This window comes from Mauremys reevesii, linkage group 3 (genome assembly GCF_016161935.1).
Source record: "Mauremys reevesii isolate NIE-2019 linkage group 3, ASM1616193v1, whole genome shotgun sequence".
Taxonomy (NCBI): domain Eukaryota; kingdom Metazoa; phylum Chordata; order Testudines; family Geoemydidae; genus Mauremys; species Mauremys reevesii.
In genome coordinates this window covers 194485442-194507039 of record NC_052625.1, presented here as the reverse complement: position 1 = coordinate 194507039, position 21598 = coordinate 194485442, and the positions used below count along the sequence as shown (strand labels likewise).

Here is a 21598-nt window from a genome sequence, read left to right as displayed (position 1 = left end):
TTAAGGCTCCTTTACATTGCCTGAGTGGTTTAAAGGACAGTATGGACTTATAAATGCTTATGATGTTTTAGTATAATTAGAACCGAACTAAATTTTTGGACTGAAAAAATTCCCTATCAAAATGTGCTCCATGAACTGTTTGCTACTGACCTATCTGGAGATAAATTGTGAGTTTGATTCCCTACCCTCACTTGCTCTTCAGTTGCCTCTGCTGTAGCTCTGAGCGTATGGCTGCATATATTTGTTGACTAATAACTAGAAATAAAGAGTCAAGCCTAGCTATGTTACTATTAGGCAAGGGGGGGGTTAGATATTTTCTCCAGTGCTCCCCAACTCCCATTCTCCATCCATTATATTGTAGTTTAAATAAATTACCAAAATAATTTAAACCAATGTGATTATATTGTGCTATTTTGACAAATAAAATATGCAGAATTTTAAAATATTGTGCACAGAATTTTTAATTTTTTGGCGCAGAATTCCCCCAGAAGAATACTTATGAAGCTCTCATTACTGTAGTATATGAACATCTCACAATCTTTTATATATTTCTCCTCAAAACACCTCTCTGAGGAAGGGAAGTGTAGATAGGGAATAAAGAGACAGACACACTAAGGGCATGTCTACACTGCAACTGGAAGCAAGACTCCAAGCCCAGGCAGACAGATTCACCCTAGTGGCTCAAGCTACTGCACAACAAATAGAACTATGGGTGTTGCTGCATGGGCAAAAAGGCTCAATCTAGCCACCCATGCTTAGACCAGGCGAAACCCCCTGGGTCCATGCTCAGGTGGCTAGCCCAAGCTTCCGCTGGTACAGAATGTACATCCACATTACTATTTTTAATGATAGCTCAAGACTGCCTACCTGCCTTTGTGACTTGACAGAGATCACAGAAGTCTGTAGTAAAGACTTGAACCTAGGTCTCCTAAGTCCTTGGCTAGGCTCAAACCACTGAAGCATGTTTTACACTTATACACACTTATGTACATATGTACGTACACACACACACACACACACACACACAGAGGAACTGCAGTTCCATAGTTTCTTTTGAGATAGGAAAGTCTGCAAAACTGTTTTAAAATTTCCATTAAGAAGAGTGCGCAGTACTATAAGTCAGTTTCTAACCACTTATATTTCTTTATCTTTTTCACTTTCTATGAAAAAATAAGTTTTCTTTTTAAAGTGATGGCTAAAGCACAATGGAATAATAAATGGATCTATATGGCACTTGGAAAGTGCAGGCATATAATGATTACCAAGCCTAAACTGTGGACTTGTATGCAGTAAGAATGATTTAAGTAGCAATAATTTAAAATAATTGTTAAAAGTTTCTGTTCTCCAGAAGTCTTTCTATCCAGTGCATACAAAACAGATATACACATCATGAATTGAAGATACAAAAAAAGATTAATCACCTTTCAACAGACCAATACAGTTTTGTCTTCACCCATGAATGGTCTAAAATTAGACTACATAAACAGAAAACTAATGTCATTGGCATATAGCCTTTCTTGCAATGTTTAATTTGACAATCACTGGTAAAAGAAAAGACCCTTCTCTTTGACAAAGAGCTACATGGGAGATGACATCAACTTCTTTTGGCAAATGAGCTCAGCGTGCCAGCTAGCTGACAAATTAGCTTCTAAAAACCACTAACAGTAGCTTACAAAGTCACAGCTGTTATCCTATTTCTAACAACAAAATGTTGATCTCAGTTGAAATGTCTTGTTTTTCAAAAGATTTGTAAGTGCTCTTCAAAGCACTGCCTTTTACAGAGTAAAAAGCTAAACTGATTGTATCACAAAGAAATAGTCTGACTATACTATGATGGCTCTGTGGGTCCTGTGTAACAAACAGGATTAAGTAAAATGCTTTTATTTTATATTAATCTTTTAGTTTAAAAAAGTCTGTGGGACTAGAGGCTCAGTAGCAACATAGCACCAAGAACATGGAAGTAGCATAGCCACTAACAATATTCCATTGGCTGACTCAAGTAATGACCAGGAGATTAGTTCAGATGCAGGGCCTTTGATAGTGGAAGGAAAAACAACAGAAAAATGGGGATTTCTTCTGGGTTTCCAGAGGGGGACCAGAACATATTCCCTCTGGAAAAAAGGGATTAAATTCTGAAATTTAGAGACTTATCTTTTGTACATTATTTAACTAAATACTTTGTGGATTTAGTTACAAATATTAACAACTGGTACTTCAACTGGTTGAGCATTATACATCTTCTAAGAGTTTTATAATACAAATATTAGCCAATGCTCACTATAGTACTTTCAATTAGATAAGAACTAATGCTCCATTAAACACACATGGGGGTTGATTCAGTCTGTGTGTAGGCAATTATATGGCTTTCACCACAGTTGTATCATAGCACCTCAGAATCATCAACAGGGAAGATTGAGTGACTTGCCATATGTCTTCTGTAGCTGAGTCTGTAACTGAACCCAGATCGCAAGTCCCAGTCCAGTGCTCTATCCACTAAACCGTCCTTCCTGCTCTTCTCACAGCTGTTTCTTCACAATGAAACTGCATTTACTTCAACTGAGTTACTCCTGAATTACATCAGGGTAGAGTGAAAGGAGAATAAGGCCTAGAGGAATGCACACAAAGGCTAAGTGACTATATGAAAGCCAACAAATCACTGGTCAAACTATGTTCCCAATTCCAGGTTCTGTACAGATATAGAATTTCTTACATTTTAATACTGAACTAGGGCTATTTTTAAATAATCTCAGTTCTAATGAACATATTTAATATTCCTCATGAATTTCTATTAAGTTTTCTGAAACCAAAGACATTGTGATATAGTGCATTAGATACGGTCCTAGGTATCATGAGAGCCGGATTCTAATCCTGTTTTAAATTCTAATTTACTATGTGACCTCTGACAAGTCACTAAGGGTCTGTTTTTCAGAAGTGCTAGGGACCCACAGCTCACACTTTTAAGTGCAATTTAAGTACAAGTGCTTAGCAACTCTGAAAACCAGACCCTATAGACTCTCAGTTATGTCATCTGTAAAAACAGAGATACCTGCTTATTTTCTAAACAGTTAATATTTGAATGTATTAAGCACTCTGAGTACCATTATTGGATGTCCTGTTTAGCTGAATGAAGCAAAGAGCAGCAATGCAGAAAGAAGAAACATTTGTTTCCTTTATCCTACCTCAACTACCTTCCACACTAATCTGAGAAGAATACATAAGAAGAGAAAGACTGAGATGGTTTGAGACGGGAAATGTTTGGCAGAAGCATTTTCTGTAGATAAAGGAACAAAAGATAGAGAAGGTACACATTGTTGCAATTAAATTTTACATTTCTGCTGGAAGGAATAGCTTGGTGCTTTACCTATCTAATTATCTTAGGTACTTATATCCCCCCCATTACTATAGTTTCTGAGCACTTCACAATCTTTAATGCATTTGTTCTCACAACACATCTATTAGGTAGGAAGTACTGGTATCCCCATTTTACAGATTGGGAACTCAGGCCCCAAAACAAGAAGTGACTTGTTTATGGTCACACTATTTTGGCAGAACAAGGAATTGAACCCAGGTTAGCAAGGTAACCAGCCACCCATACCTTCCTTTATATAGCATGTTCAAAATATTTAGTCTTCTTGAAGCCACAGATTCAAATCTAGGCATGGTTACCTCAGTTCTTGATCCTAAGAACAGATACACTGATTTCCAAGTTGTTAACCATGTCCATTTTTCAAACCAAACTAAGTTTTGCTCTGTGTAAGAACACAGAATAGCCATACCAGTAGTCTATTTAGTCCACTATCCAGTCTCAAAGTGCCTAGCACCAGATGCTTCAGAAGACATGAAAAAACACACGGTAGACCACTATGAAATAACCTCCCAATAAAGAAGTTTCTTCCTACCCATATCAGATAGAGACTGATTTATACCTTTTTTACGCATGAAGGTTAAGAATGTCCTTCTAAAAAAAAAAAAAAATTCATAGATTCCAAGGCCAAACATATCCACTGTGATCATCTATTTTCACCTGTATAACACAGGCCAGAGAATTTTCCCAAAATAATTACTAGAGCATGTCTTTTAGAAAAACATCCAAACTTGATATAAAAGTTGTCAGTGATGGATAATCCACTACAATCTTTTTAAATTGTTTAAATGGTTAATTATACTAACTGTTACAAATTTACACTTTTTTCCCCAATCTGAATTTGTCTTGCTTCAACTTTTACCCAATGGATCATGCTATACCCTTCTATACTGAAGAGTTAATTATTAAATATTTGTTCCTCATGTAGGTACTTACTGTCTAATCAAAATGCCCTTAACCTTCTCTTCGTTAAACTACATCGATTGAGCTCCTTGAATCTATCACTGAAAGGCAGGTTTTCTAACCCTCTCCAATTTATCAACATCTTTCTTAAACTGTGGACAACAGAACTGGACACGGTATTCCAGCAGTGGTCACACCAATGCCAAATACAGAGGTAAAATAACCTTTCTATGCCTACTTGAGATTTCCCTATGATGCACTTAAGACCTGCATTAGCCCTTTCAGCCACAGCATCACACTGGGAGCTCATGATTAAGGCTGCAAGTCTTTCACGGAGGTCACGGATTCCATGACTTTTGAAGCGGCTGGTACGGTTAACCCCAGGACCGCCCAATAAGCTGGGGCAGCCTCGGGGGCAGACACATTAGCCACTGCGCAGGCAGCCCCAGGTAGATGGTCCCAGGCACTGCCCCAGAGTAGTGGTCTGGGAGCAGTAGCAGGGCCCCGGGCCGCCATCCCCTGTCCAGAGCAGCAGCAGCGCCTAGGCCATCCCCCACCCCCAGCAGGAGCAGCAGAGCCCTGACCACCCCACTCCAGCCCAACAGCAGTGGGACCTGGAGTGTCCCCCGCTAGGATCAGCAGCATCCCCGCACAAGCAGCAGTGGCCCCAGAAGCACGCACACGCACACACACACACACACACACACACACACTCAGCAGCTAAGATTTAGTTACAGATATTTGTAGTAAACGTCATGGACAGGTCACCAGCCCGTGACTTTTGGGTTATTGCCCGTGACCTGTCCATGACTTACTAAAAATACCCATGACTAAATCATAGCCTTACTCATGATCAGCTGACTGTCCACCATCCCCACTCCCAAATTTTTTTTGAATAACTGCTTCTCAAGATGGAATCCCCTATCCTGTAAATATAGCCTACATTCTTTTTTCCGAGATTTAGCCATATTAAAACACACATTGTTTGCTAGTGCCCAGTTTACCAAGCGACCAGATCACTCTCTATCTGTGACCTGTACTGTTCATTATTGACACACAAACTTGGGCAGTCGTTATCTGAAAACTTTATCAGTGACGACTTTATGTTTTCTTCCAGGTAACTAACATTTTTATTCAATGGCGTAGGACCAAGAATTAATCACTTGTGGGACCCCACTACAAACACATCCATTTGATGATGACTCCCCATTTACTATTACATTTTGAGATCCAGCAATTAGCCACCTTTTAATCCAATTAATGTGTACCATGGTAACTGTATCTTTCTAGTATTTTAATCAAAATGTTACTTGGTGCTAAATCAAATACCATACAGAATTCTATTACATCAACACTATTATCTTTGTCAAGCAAACTTTTAATCTCATCAAAAAAGGATATCAAGTTAGTTTGACAGAATGTTTTCCATAAGGGCATGCTGATTAGCATTAATTATAATACCCTCCTTTAATTCTTTGAATTCTGTATCAACCACTCCATTATCTTGCCAGGATCTATGTCAGACTATCAGCCCTATAATTACCAGGGTTATCCCATGTACCCTTTATCATCAAACATAACTATGGAATTTCTCATTATTTCTATAAATGTCTACCCCTTTTTTTAAATCCTAGTAAAATCTTAGCCTTACAGCTACCCTGTGGCACTGGGTTCTACAGATCCCAGTCTCATTCAGAGCACAAGATAGACCTGATATGGGAATGAATCAGACTTGTGTAGTAAAGGAGGCTGTTGTTTTTAGGTTCCCTGCCTCATTTATTTCGGAAGTTGGAAGGTGTATAGTGAATGAGGCAGGGGATCCTGGGATCTGATTTGACCAAGTGCAGAACACTCACAACTGCAACTGAACGGGAGATGAGCTTTGAACATATAAAGTGATACACAATGCTAAGGACTCTGAAAAATAAGGTCCTAAGCATCTCAAATTGGGCACCCAAAATTAGTAAATACTTTTGACCTCAGTCTCTCTGTACCTCAGTACCCAATCTTTAAAACTGAGATAATACCATCCCCTTACCCCACAGGTAAGTTCTGATGTTCTAATGTTTCTTAATCACTCTTATATCACAATGAATGTTACAGAAAAGCCCAAGAGAAAATTAAAAATTCTGTCTTCATAGCAAAGTTTGACTAGTGTGCTGTAAATAAGGCATGTGGCCACACACTGAACAAATGAAGATAAAACAAAATATTAAATAGTAGTTCATACACTGAGCATCATCCACTCTGTGCACTGAATGAGGCAGAGATCCTGTGGAAAAAATAATACATGATCATGTAATTAAAAAGCCTATTACAATGCATACACACAAGGGGGCTGATTTAAAGATGCATAGTCAACCTTAATTATTGCATTTCTTAACTGCTGAATGCTTGACTTCACAACCTTAATATTCATTTACTATAGGTTTTTTGTCCGTAATACAGATTGAAAGATGCTTGTGGTAACAGTTCATCTTCTGTCTACCAACTGTTCAGACTGTTAGTTAATTAACACGTGTATTTAGCAGAAAGTAAGACAGGCCTCTCATGTAACTCTGCTACTTTGGGTTGCATAGTTCCCTTTCATCTAATCTAGAGAAAGCTACTAGTGCACCTTTGTGAAAAGAAAAGCATTTCATGAAGTACAAAAGCAGAATTTTTTCTAGAAAAAAGATGCATAATTCTAAGCATAGTTAAGAGAATAACAATGTCATGTATATGGATGTCCAATTTGATCCAATTACCTGGAAGGAAAAATAGTTTAAATTACTGTAGCTCCCACATACAGAAGTCAACAGATAACCTTCTGTCCACACCAAAAAACATAGGGATTCAATTTTATGCAGTAACCAATTGGATTTGTTCTCCAGTTAAAAAAGAAAAATAAATTACACCAACTCTTAATGGTAAAACAGCAGCTATTTCACTAACGTTTGTCTGAAAGACAACCAAATGTTTTTTTAGCTCTTTGATTATTCTGTTTAACTTGTAAAGATGCCACTTCTTATTGCAAATATTCCATTTCTCAGAAGACTGGTATCATTTTTCCTGAAACTGAAATATAAACAAACTGCTGCAGAGCTGTTTCAAGGCAAACCTGGACCTCACAAAGCAAGAAAATCACATCTATGTTTTTCTTAAAAAATAAGTTTGCATATGCCAATAAGAAAAATAAATTTCATAGAAAATTTGAGATAAAAATGGCAAAATGGAATTTGACGATGACAAGACTACAGCCTGTTACTGTATTAACACCACATAATATACTTTGACCTATGACAATTTAAATGTACTCTTTCTGGAAGTGAAAAGATTTGCTTATAATAGCTGCAATGATATAGGATGTGAAGGACAGGATTAGGTTTTTGTTTGCTTCTGGTGTTTCAATGAGCATAGTCACTCCCCAAGGTCCCAGTCTTACAATTTATTCCAGGACTCGTGCTCATGCAGAACCCACTTCCTTCAGCACAGGGGTAGACACAAAAAGGGTTCTAACTGCACAGAGTAAAAGCTTCAAGGCCCTGATCTTGCAACAGAATCCACTAGTGCAGATCTTCACACCCGCAAAGAGTACCTCTGAAGTGGTACCCCATGGCATGTTGTTGTCATAGTAGGTACCAGATCCTGTTGTATGATCAGAACCTCCTATATATGAGGAAGATGACAACATGAAAAGTGCATAAATGTTACAACCAGTCCCATCTAGTGGCTGTGTAAGTCATGTGTTATAACATAAATGTGTTTAATGTACATCGAAATATCAAATCCATCATTCCCTCAAATTAAAATATTATGTATATTTTTTCTGGGGTTTTTTTAATACTAATAAAGAAAAAGTACATTTAATTTCAGCTACTCTGGTCATAAAACAATAAAAGATAAAGCATAAAAAATGAACTATTCCATAAAAATATTAGTTTAGATTATATAAAAAAACGAACAGTTTGATCATTTAAGTTAAATATGCAAAAGATTTTTCTTTGTTTGGTTCTCTAATTTATTTATTGTTAGCTGAAGTGCTGAACTTGAACCCAAAGTTCTCCTAATGCACAGAATAGGTACAACAGCATCAGGGAAGGTCTGTCACTTTCCTGCAAAAAATGCTTCAAACCATGACCTAAAGGAACCCTAGAAGTGGTCAAGAATGTGGTTTATTCTCCATGCCAGTTCAATATTTGACCACTCTGCTGAGACTGGCAACCAAGGTGCCTTTTAGTACACTCCTACAGGTAAACACTACATCTATGGCTTGAGTTTGGAAACTTTGGTATTGTTGGGATCTTTTTTCTTTCTTACATAGTCTGATCAATCAGGCTTTTCCTTATTCCTTTCAAGTTGGTGGATCTGTTTTCATGGTCAGAGTGGGTTTCATAATTCTCAGAAAGTAATTCTTCCTAGTCATTGAATTAGATTGTTCATGACCTGGTTGGACACTACACCCAACTTTGGTTTACAACCACTGATGATCCATTTTTATTTCTCATCTCTGTATGTTATATCCATCTATATCAACATCCCATTTATGATAAGTATCCCAACTCAGTTTTCCACTATGCCCATAAGATAGTTTCCTTCATTTCATATAATTTGTGTTATTCTTGCTTGTTTCTCATATTCCTTGCATTTATATGAAAGTTAATGTTGTTCTTATTCTTCATCTTATGTTTCAGAACAGGTCCATCTTTTAAACAGACGTCTAATGTACAAAGTAGAGCAGCCCACATGAGTTAAGTGAAAGCTTTGCTTTTGATAAGAATGGCCCTACTGGGTCAGACCAAAGACTCATTTAGTCCAGTATCCGGTCTTCCGACAGTGGCCAGTGCCAGGTGCCCCAGAGGGAATGAACAGAACAGGTAATCATCAAGTGATTCATCCCGTCACTCATTCCGAACTTCTGGGAAACAGAGCTTAGGGACACCATTCCTGCCCATCCTGGCTAATACCTAATTTAAAGCTCTCCAGCTGGTTTTGAACCAAGAGGTCTTTACCCCATACAACCTACTTTCTGCTTTAGGATTGGTGCCTACTTAACCAATCTTGGATCTTATCACAAAAAGCATCCAAGTGCCCTGTACCCTTCCAGCAAGGTTTATGCATTTCTGGTATCCAGAACCCTTACTATTTCTTCATTTGCACTTGGCTTCAGAGGGATTTTCTTGCGAGATGACTTGAATCATAAGTTCTCTTCCAAGTTTCTTCTTGTCATTTGTGATAACAAATCCTAATTCATTGGTGTAGTTTGATCTCACATGAATTGTAATCAGTAGGAAATATCCAAAATTCTTTAGGATACCTAGTTCCCTTGTCATACCATCACCTTTAGTACCCAGAAGTCACCAAAACTATTCTGTTTTATCAGGCCAATCAGCCCATGGTCCTCACTAAAGTCTCACTGATTACAATTATGTGCTTTCCCTCCTCTGCTGCTGGTTCCATTTAACTACCTTCTTCTGGATCATTGACTGGGATATTGTGTCTGTTTGTGTCTTTTACCAGCCCTCTCCACAAATAAAGAATATTTGCTGTTGCTATCTAGAGTGGAAGGTTCCTGTCACAGTTCCAGGGTAAGCTGTACCATTGATGCCTCACTCAGTCTTTCAATGAGACCTCTTCCGAGTGATAGGCCCAGCACTTTCACTTCTCTCAGAGTGGAATCCTGTGATTCATCCCTACCAACTGGGTCTCCAGATTACAGCCCTTCTGTTTACCAATGTTTCCTCAGCAGGTCCAATTGGGTTCATTCCCTATTATAGGCTTCCCTCCTTAAGCTATGAACAGTAGGCAGACACAGTGACCAGTTTCTTCAAAACTAAATATTATTTATCCATGGAAATATAGTAATCAGAGACATAAGGTTAAAATAACAAAAGGTCTACATGTATATTGTCTTACTTAGGCTTAGAATTTCCATCGAGATTTAGATTGGCCCAACTTTGCCCTGGGACCCCAGCTCTTCTGAGGACCAAATCATAGTCTCTTTCTTTGTAGATCCTGCCTCTTCCCACTCAGCTTCAGAGCTATGGTTAACAGTTTCCAAGTTTTTTCTTCATTGATTCCCTGCTTCGATTCCTCCTCCTCACTCCCATTTATCAACCAGCCTATTGTTCAAACTGTGGACTTAAATATTCAAAGGAATTGATATCTGTAGCATTTATTAATTCATAGTGATTGGGCTATCTGAAACCATTGTCTGCCTTGCTGTAGATGCATAAAACCATCCAGGACTGAGTTAGCACTTTACAGCCATGTAACTGACCCCATAATAGTAATCTGAGGGCTAAGCTACATGGTCCCACAGTTTGGACTACGGGATTTGAACTGCAGCGCACTATAATTCCCCAATGTGGATGCTCCAGCAAAATCTAAAGAGTAACCAGTTTGTATTAGTCCTCTTTAAAGAGGACTAAGTTAACATGAACTAGGTACCTTTTAGTTCACATCCGTAGCATGCACACAGAGAAGTTACAGCACAGCATGCTAATGCTTTCTGCAATTCACATTCTCATAGTCCAACTTGAGGAGCCGTGTAGACAGCCTAACAGAAAGAGGCACAGCGCACACACAAGTAATCTGACAGAGGCATACATCACACTCAAAAAAAAAAAAAAAGCAAGTATCTCATGTTCTTCACAGCGCCACTGATGTTTGTCCTCAGTTCTACCTTTCATATTTGCCACAATCTTCCATCTACTTTCTTGGTCTTCTACAAGAACCCTAACTATTGTGTCAACTTGTAAGGGGTCTGTGGCAGTTCATTTCTTTGTTCAATTTTGGTTCCTTGGTTTCTCCTACTGTCTTAGCCACCTCCAACCCCCCCCCCCCCAACAAACCTGCCATATTGCTGAAAGATAAACTCATTAAAGAATTTTAAAAAATCCTTTCTTGTTGCCTCCCCTTCTTTCTCTCTTCAATTTTACTCCTTCTATTCCCAGTATCATCTCCTTTCCAGGGCACATTTCCCTCCTTAGAAGCCTACAATGCTATTCTCCACATACCTGCAATAAATGTTTTGAACTAGGGGAGAGAGGCTAGGAATTTCACCAGATATGGAATTGTGCGATAGAAGTAAATTCTGGGAACAAAAACCTTGCTGATCTATTGGGAGGAATCCAGAGAGAGAAATGGGAGGAAGGATTGAAAGAAAGGCAATAATTACATTATTTTTAAAAATATGTTTTCCCTTTTAGTTTGACAGTTTCATTTTCACTGCTTTTTCATAGTTTTTCCTTCTCTGATAAAAATTTTAGTTTTCTGCATCCACTCAAGGATCTGAAAATCTGATGCAACATCTTTGGCGCTATCAAACAGCTTGAAAAATCTGAATAGAGCCAATGTATTACAAGGAACCAAAGTGCAGAGTTATGTATATTCACAGAAATATTGAGAAACCAGTAGCTGAAAGCACTGACTGTTGGGCCAAGTAATGCACCATCTGTGCAGTCTCCCCCAATACAACCAATGAAATTGTATGCCAGTTTGTGTGGTGATTGGCTGAGTTACCTCTACTATCACAATGTTCTAGGAGGACTCTTGGTTAGACATAGATACATGCTTTCCTGTCATATGGGTGTAATCTGTAAAGTTAAAATGGCTGAGAACTTAAAAATTAGATGGTTACAGACCACGAGTCCCAGTGACAACTGAACCTAGTGATAGTCTGAACAAAAAGAGCTCTCAGCTACACTTGTCGCTGTTTCCACTGCTTCACAGTGACTCATATATTCTGGGCTTTAAAGTGATAATCCTAGAATTTTAGAGTGTCTCTCACACAGATTATTGACCGCCTTGCACTGTGATTGGATGACCAACACCCAATCAGAATACAAGGATTCATTTACAATGAAGGCCTACAAACTACATTTTTCCCCATGCCCTAAAGAAAGCTAATGCGCACGCGCGCGCACACATTTTTTTTTTATATTAGATTTTTATAATCTCCAGCAAGTGGAACCATAAAGTACGTAGTGACTATCCCTAATTGTTCGAATCACTTGCTTTTTATTACAGACTATCCTGCCCTCATTTCCATTTTTGTTTTAGTCTTGTTTCATGGTGGAAGGTTTTTATTGCAAGCTCTTATGGGCACTGATTTGCTGTCTTATTTGTTTGTAAAATCACCTGGAACAATAGTGATATGCAAAATTAACTAATAAAAAATAAATAATGTGTGGCTGAGAACTAACTACACACGGATTATGCCTGTTACTCTGGGAACTGCAGAACTAGAATAAACTGTACAAGTACATATACACAACTATAAAGCATCCCTGCACTCTGAATAGTTTGTTATTTCATCTCAGTTATATATTTAAATTTCTCTGGGGTATTTTAAAAACATCTGTTCTGAAAGATACCATATAAGTACTGATTACTGAAAAATCCTACAGGGTGCAACCCTTGTAGACTGTCAATATTAAACATGTATTATCCAGCCAATTTTCTAGGTAGATATTTAGAATATTTAATACTTTATATATGAAAAATACTGTACAGTAGTTACTGTATAAATCAAGTGGCAATTTTAACTTCAATGTTTAGTATCTTAGCCATTTAAAAAAGCATTTAACTTTCATTAGTCTCACTGAACAAATTTCATGCCTCAAATATTCATCCTTTCAGACTTATACAAGCACAGAAGCATCTGAAACTGGTATAATTTTAAATCCAGAAGCAACATTTTATCATTGAACTATGCCCCAGAAAACAGTGGCTTAACATGAAAACAGAGACACCAACTCTAAGCAGTATGAATGCTCCGCTGTAATGTTTTTAAAAAACTTGTCTTCTAATCTTGATTGAGTTTTGAAAGGAGAAAGCCTGTCATTTTCTAGTGTAAATGTTGTGCAAAAGCTTTACAAATACAGATTTAAATCTGCTATTGCCATTACTAAAATAAATGAAAAATCTATAAGCAGCAATGAAACTGGCATGCAAATAAAGGAACTGTCAAGACATATATTGCCTAAAAATAAGCTTACAATAACTATTTTAAAGGCTGTGTGTGGTCTTACCCATATATTTTGGCAAGATGCACTTTCTGCAACCACAGCTAGATTCATCCAAAAGCAGTGGCACTGGAGAGTCTCTGTCTCACCTGTCAAAGTTGAAGAACGTTGTTCAGCAGACCACCATGAGTCCATGGATAGGATCCATAGCACTACAGCAGCTGTTCTTGATAAGTGCTTAACTATAGGGGAAAATACTTAAAAAAAAATCTCCATAAGAGGATCACCCTTAGTACACATGTATTTAAAAACAATGAGAAACAAGGACTCTGTCATTTCTAAAATAAAACTCTCTGGACATTCATGCCATTTCAGCATAAATGTTCTAACAGGTATTACTATCCATTTTAAAAAACCTGTTTTAATAAATAATGATTAAAAATATTACATTTACACAGTAAGTGTACAATATTGTATTTACGTCATAAATTAGCCAAAGCATACTAAATGTCTATTAGATCTTACCAAAATTGTCTGCAGTCAAATAAAACCTCCTTAAGTTAGTCTGTCTTCAGACATGTAAAACAAATAAATAAATAAATAAATACATAAATAAATAAATACATAAATAAATAAATAAATAAATCTTTTCTTGTTCTTAAACAACCTCTTCCTGTCAAACCACAAATAGGTTAAGTATTTAGCCTCATCTCTTCTTTTGGGAGGGAGAAGGCGTAGGTTGCTTGGGTATGGTAAAAGGTAGGTAAACTCAAGGTACAAGTAAGACCAACAAGAAAAAAAATATATAAAGAAGTTGCCAATCTCATACCATATGAGAATATAGAACCAATAGCCCCAAAAGCTAGCAAAAAGAACCTATCAAAATTATGCATATAAAAATAGCAACTTCAACACCAATTAGCAGCATGCAAGCATTAATTTCCAGAGAGGTGAATATTTTCTAAAAATAGTCATTGCTTTAACTACTGAGATCTCCAATGGTTTGATTAGTGGTAGTACTGTATCCAATAAGCAAAAAAAGGCTTTAGACAGATTACTTTCACTTTTCCCTAGATATACTTAGTGTACTAACTAGCATAGTTAGGATATTATTTTTCTTTGGTTTTGTCAGTAGCATGTTTGAAATAAATTTTATTAAGTGGTAGTGTATGTAACATTGCATTGTGGGTAGCAGTTTCCTGCCTTAACCTAGCCACATCCTCAGCTGTTATATGAGACAAGTTTCCCATATTTTCTGCAAGTTGACTTTTTTTTTTTTAAACAGACTGGAGAAAATACAAAACAATTACAATGTTTTTAAACAGTAACTATTGGCTGCTTACTGGACTATATTTAACTAGAATGGCATTCTTACTTGCTGTACAGACTAAGAAATAAATTTATGGAGAACAGAAGAACACCAATGATAATCAGAAAAATAATTGAGCAATAATGTACAAAAGCAGCAGTCAATAAGATATATTTGGCTTCTAAGATGCAGAAGCTCGTTCAAGGCCTGGACAGCGGGCAGAGTTTTTCCATTATTATTGCTGAAATGGGCATTATGTGACCTTTTTCTGCATAATGACAAATGAGAGTTAATAATCCAAGGCAATATGAAACAATTATGTTAATTACTAGTAAATTAATCATTGATCAACAGAGAATTACTCTCATCTCAATCTATAGCAAGGATTTCTGTTTTAGGTTTAAACAGATCTTTAATAGTAAGAGTCCAAAGAGAAGAAATCAGACAACCAGTATTTGCTTACAACAGATGAAAAGATACAATTTTTCACACAGAACCACAATCAGCTTCATACCATTTATAGTTAAAATAATACTCAGGAGAAAATGGGGGGGCTGGACAATGTATATACAGGAAGGAAATCATAAAAAATTAAGCATTTATTTGTTCAATACCACGACAGTATTTTAGCAACAATGTCTATGAAAAGAAATATAAGTTGGCATAAAGAAGTATTTTTATTTAATACTATTCTTCTGCTAAATAGAAGGCACGGTCTGTTATAATAGGTTAACATATGTTATACTGAATCTACTTCAGGCAACTGGAACAATGTTGGAAGTTTAAAATCCAAGTATACACTAGTCTATACAATGAAATTTTTACAAAATGTGTAAATACTGTAATTACACACCTACACAGGAATAAAACACTAAATAAAGTAAAATGCAGCACCACTGAGAAAGCTATAATCAAAATAAGAATGACTTTCTATGGATTTGTGAAATGCAGATCCCAAGCAGAGTGGCTTATGCCGTCAGAAACAGGAAAATGTAGCACTGTTTGAGATAGACCTAAAGCAGCAATATCTGTGGGTTTGACGCATCTGAAGTAGCAGCATAAGGATATGCCACATTATAGAAGTCTGTTTTGTACTTCTGGAAGACACAAAAGATAAAGAATAATCTATTCCTTAAAAAAAAAATAGGTTGGAGATTCCTCTCTCATAGCAAGTTGACCATAACATAAAAACAAACTTTTAAAGTACAAATATACTCTCTACAGTGTATCCTATAGTTTATATGCTGTATAAAGTATGAGTGACAAAAAGCAAAATGTTTGAAAATATAAAGCAAGGCTTACAGGTTTTCAAAACAAATTTCCTAAAAGATAAAGGATATGGTTGCATAAGTTTTGTGTTGAAATTGATTTTAATTTCAAAATGAGACTTAATTTGTCATCAAAGAACAAGTCCATAATTTACAGAGCAAATTCTTTAGCCTGATACTTAAGTGTAATTATATCAGTGGCTTGAAGTAACCCCTGTAGAATTTTTAAGTTAACTTTGCTTTCTATAGTTCTGTCTTTTAAACAAAAGTCTTAAGTATAAGTCTGCAATCAAGAGACTTGTTTACACAGTGACTTCAGAATTAATATATTTTCTTCATCACATTAAAAGTCTTAGTTATTTTTGAAGAAACAAGTTGGTAGGTATTATATCTGTACATATTTTTCCTTCAGAAAATCTCTCAATTAAAAAGATTACTAAAATAACAAGGAAACATTTCTAACAGAGAGAAAACAAATTTAAATTCTAAATGAATATAGAAAAATACCTAAAACTACACTTCAATCCCACTTTGGTATCAATGTGTTTCTAAGTTCGACAATCTTCACCCTGCCAAATAGAGAATTTATTGTAGTGATTTTAATCTTGATATCAGAGATTAATAAAGTAGCCTATCGCTCCTCAAAAGATCATCTCATTTACGTATGTACTGAAAGGGAAAGTTGGTGGAATATATTGAAGCAATGTAAGTCAAGGCAATTAAGAAAATTCATCTTGGATCAGTTTTATTTCAATGTACCGAGTTCAGAGATCTAGTTCTCTGTGGTGAGTATAATTTTCAGTTATTAAAGAAATGAATAGTAATGAATGTTGGAGCTTCTGTCTTTTAGAATTATAAAGATTGGGCTTAAATATGGGACAATATAAGAGTTTGCCTCCAACAGTAAAGTTATCTATAAGAACTGAATATACTTACCATAATACAATATCTGAAACTTTTTCAATGTGTAAACGTATTTGCAGAGATGTTTGTACTTACAATTTGAAATTCCACAAATTATAGGGGCAAAAACCTCCAAATGTTTTTATCACACTAAAAATTGATTAGACTTCCAATTCACGTGTGCTTTATTTATAACACAGAATTAGTGCTCTATTTTATCATTTTTATGCCTTTAACTGCGTTCTCAGTGATGGCACTATCATATAATGAAAATATATATTTAGGAATACAAGAAACCCACCTTTAAAGGAACGGGTGGGCTTTTTGTTTGGTTGGGATGGTTTTCGTTGTATTTTTTTTTAAAGTTCTACATATATCAGTTTATTCACTGATTTTCTCATTTTAAGGAACAATCCTAGAAATTTGGTAACCTCTATAGAACAGGGAAAGTGTTGAATTGAAGACAATATAGTTTACATTCCAATACACATTATGCTGAGATGTTCAGAAACAGGACTGGTTTTATGTTTCTCTGATAAGTATCTGCCAAAGAAAAGTTTTACTGGAATACTCTTTTCGCATCTCCTCTCTCCCCCCTCCATCGAACCACACAAAATAGGGATAACCTGATCTCCACCCACCCTTCAACCAATTAGTTTCACACCACTTCTAGTCAATTGCTTATTGCAGAAGCAGGGGAGGAGATAAAGGGAAAAAGGAGTGAGGGAAGACAACTGCCAGAAACATGCTTATGAGGAGTTTTACAAATAAATGATGAAAAATGCTTAGAAAAATTTAGGTCTGTATTTCTTTTCTGCCATTCTTCTGCCTCCCCCAAACAAAAAAAATGGAATTATAAAATACAGTGCTTATATTATACAATCATGCTAACAAGAAAATGAGTTCTACACAAATACATGTCCAGAGGGGGCAAAAATAAGATAGTTTCTTAAAGATGTTTCCAATTTTCTTCTGAATCTGAGTGAGCAAATCAAGACTACTGAACACATTATTCCCTACTACACACAGCATTTTGCAATTTATTTCAAAGCCTCTATTATAAACAAAAAATACTGCTTTTGTTAACACACAGTGCCCTGATATAGTAAAAGCTTTTATTAACAGACAACTTTAACTTTGTGTAAGTATATAAAAATAGATTATATATATGCACGTTAAATGTTTAAGCCTTACATAAGCATCAAAATTATGTTTCATTTTCAAAGTAAGCACTAACATTAACCACTGAATAAAACTATTAACAGTATCCCTCAAAAAGTATAAGACAATACCGTTTCTCTGAAACACTAGAATTACAATAAGCAATTAATGTTAGCAAGCAAAATTCCACAACCAGTACAATCCATACTGTTCGGTAACTTCTATAGTAAATTGTTGACGTATTTTTATTCAAAAAGCATAATTTATAATACAGTACTCAAAGTAGTTACAATATACAAATGACAGATTCGGCAAAAAACCCGACAAATATAATTGCACTTAATTTTCATTATATAAAACTGGCAGCTAATCTTGAAGGTACATAAGCAAGACAGACATGATTTAAGATTTGTAAAGGAATCCCCAGACTAACGCTTCTATGACAGCCAATTACAGTACAAAACACAGCCCCAACAAGCAGTCTGCTACCAGACCTTAGGAAAGGTAAAGTTTCTTACAATGAGTTACAGATTCACAAGTATAGGAAGACAAGAAGAAAAAGAAAAACAGAAGGAATCCAGCCACCCAGCAAATATGAAGCAGACCCAAGATTGTGATACAATCCAAAAACGTAAATTATTGTAAATCATCACTGTTGTTCAGAATTTCACACAGCCACTTGCGCCAATTTTGCTAACTTTTCCACAGACACAATAATGAACAAGAGAAAGAAAGGGGGTGAAAAAAAAAAGGGGGGGGAGCCTGCACTGAGAGTACAAATAAAGTTCTGCTGTCCATATGCTTTAACTGTACAGGAGTTTGGGCTCTTTCAGCATTTTGTACTCTCTCCAAATCCTCATGAGTCACAAAAATTAAAAAGCTATATCCTTCTGGATGCCAGGAAAGGCCTTGCCACAGGCCTTTTGTCAAAATAAAATTAAAAAAAAAAAAAAAGAAAGAAAGGGAGAAAGAAAAGCCACAGTGGTAGGCAGTCCCACTTTACTTTGAGGACTGTGATGTCACAAACCACATGATTCTGTCTCTCCAGTAACAGTGCTTGCAAAAAAAAAAAAGGAGTTTTAAAGCTTTTGCTTTTTTGGATTATGTGAATGCTTCATTCGCCTCACAAACAACCACAGAACCACAAGTGCGGTGCAAACTTTCTCCAGGAGGATAGCAAGAAGCCTCTGGTTTTTAAATGGTTAATCTCCGCAGGTCACTACCAGCCACTGAGACCAACAAAGTCAGTAAGTGCTCTCTAACCACAGTCTATGCAGTAATAGTAGGTCCTTCAAATATTTGCTCATTCTCTTTTTGTTTTGTTTCCTTGCTTTTCATATTATCGGTGCTACACAATTTTTTGATAGAAAAAAACAAATACAGAGTTTATGCACTCCAGGCACACTGTAATACTAAAACTAGGTTTGGGTATGGTTTGTATTTTCAGTTTAAGGCTTCAAGCAATATTTGCACCAGAAGATACAAATTGTGTGTGAAAACAGAGAAGGACTATGGCATCAAACAGTCTGTTCAGCTCAGTGACACCATGTCAGCAAAACTTCTTTTGGGGTAAGTATTACGTTTGTTTAATTCTATGAATGATCATTGATTGTCATCAAAACAAAAACCTGTTAAATAGTATTTTTTGTGTTTAAAGTTCAATACTTGGGTATAGTCATGAAAAAAAGAGGTTCCCATAAATAACGTATGCAGATTTAAGAACTAATTTGTTAACTGACAAACTAGGCAAAGTGAAGTCGCTATACTACACTCCAGTGTTTGACAGCAGGTGTGCTGTCACATAGGTGAGTCAATGTTTCCAGTTACATTCATTTAGCAAAGTAAGATACTGCTCTGAAAAAGGTAAAAAGCTTATTAAAATTAAAGTATTAAATGAATACAATCAACAATATCACAGAAGACCGCCAGGTGAAGAACCTGGGAAGAAAATGTGACATTTTATAGAGCTCCGGCATCTTTGCAATAGTGACTTTACACTGCTAGTTCTCTGTATCTGAAGAAAATTAATAAAATTGTAGGACTTAGCAACCTTTCCGACATAACTGCCCTACCACTGTCTTAGATGTTTTATAAACTAAGAAAATGCATTTAGTATATATACACTAAAGTATTCAGTGCTAATCCACAGCTAACCCCAAAATCTGTTCATTTGTTTCCACACTTTCACAGCAAAGCATGTATTACAATGCATCAGCTCTTTAAAAACAGTTTTTCTAACTACATTTGAGTCATGAATTAGCTGAGATCATTTTTCCATAAAAACTATTCATCTGTGAAAATAAAGCAAAATGTGGATGAAATTCAATTTGATATGTAGTAGCATTTTTATACCAGCTCTGCATAATAGAATGTTGCCAAATATCGGCTTGGATATTCAGAACTGTAAATAGGCTTTTAAATGTCTTCATGAAATCGCAGAATTAATTATACATGTGTATATTTACATACATGTCCATATAGAGAGTACACATACACCGTAAAGCAATACTGCCAACATCTCTAATTTTAAACCTTCCTGCCTTGCCTGCTTTTAAAATCAATATAAATACATTTTAATCCTCTATTAATTACCATTAAATAAAACTGAATGAGACTGAATAACTTTTTCTGATTTCTATAAAATTCAGAATGCAGCTGAGCTTTAGTTGAAAGAATGACAGTAAAATGCCAAACGGCGTTAATATTTGATCAGTGGTCAGATATTTTCTCACAAACATTTATTGACAGGTCAATAAAACTATCTGAATTATCAGAAAGAACACCACAAGAAAAGCATATGAAAACTTACAAGATTTTCTTAATGCTGTCCATCATGCTGAAACTATGTTAGGGCTGTAGATAACCCTTTACCTCCCCTCTCCCCCCCCCCCGCACTTTAAAGAACAAAAAAGATGCTAGAAATGCTTTCAGCACATACAATATAAGCTTAATCTAGGTGTAACTAGCTGATGGTTGGAGTTCCCTTTACCCCTCCTACTTCACACGTTTCAACTGGCTAGTAGTTAAGCACATGAATGTACAGTAAGTCCGTGAGCACAATCAGACATGAAGGAAGTTCATACTTAAGGAATAGAGAGACTGTTTTTTTTCATTTATGGTATACAAAGGCATTGATACTACTACATAGTGCTACTTCTCAGTACTAGCTATCTGAACGTGGTCACCCTGAGGTATACTTCACATAGTACTGAGGTAAAACATGGACACAAAAAAATAGGCGTAATTTCTACTAAAACTGCTGTCTTAAAGAAACACAGCCAGACCACATTATCCCAGTGTTTACAACAGGAAATACAGTTTACATGTATAGGGACTTTCTTTTGCTTTTTCTTCCAAAAGAGATTAGGAGAAATTTTGTTGGCTAAAATTATCATAACATGCAGTGGTGAGTGCTTAATTCATCTACTCTTGGTCATTCTTTAAGCTACTGAATAATGTTGCAACATGCTTCCAAATTCTGCATGTGTATGTAAGGTTGGACAAGTACGTGTCCTTTGAGGCAAACTACAATGAATTTCTAAAGTAAAAGTAGAATGTCTCTAACTTTCTTTTAACCTTAGAAAATAAGAATAAAAGCTACAAGATCCAAGTTACTCATCCATTGTTTCCAAACAAAATGGTACGGCTGTGTATCAGAATGCATAGTCCAACTATCATCTTCATTAGAGTCAGGTCCTGCATTTAGTCTCCTCCCATTCTGTTCTACAATTTATTCCTATTG

At 36.1% G+C, this 21598-nt stretch overlaps 2 protein-coding genes across 25 annotated transcripts in view; one reads left to right on the top strand and one right to left on the bottom strand.

Annotated features, from left to right (window-relative positions):
- The window catches only part of SUPT3H (SPT3 homolog, SAGA and STAGA complex component), a 448093-nt gene that overhangs the window by 362228 nt on the left and 64267 nt on the right, over positions 1 to 21598 (bottom strand). The gene's annotated exons all lie outside the window — the stretch shown is intronic.
- The window catches only part of RUNX2 (RUNX family transcription factor 2), a 232972-nt gene continuing 230350 nt past the window's right edge, over positions 18977 to 21598 (top strand). For 6 of the 8 annotated variants that reach the window (XR_005595948.1, XM_039529526.1, XM_039529529.1 and 3 more), the window contains exon 1: positions 19353 to 19425. Coding sequence is in view for 7 of the 8 variants with exons in the window: in XM_039529526.1 (XP_039385460.1) it covers positions 19368 to 19425 (58 nt within the window). In the remaining variant the exon portion in view is untranslated. Of the gene's footprint in view, positions 19104 to 19303; positions 19426 to 21598 lie in introns of those variants that run through there. The other 2 variants (XM_039529524.1, XM_039529522.1) reach the window with 1 other exon arrangement.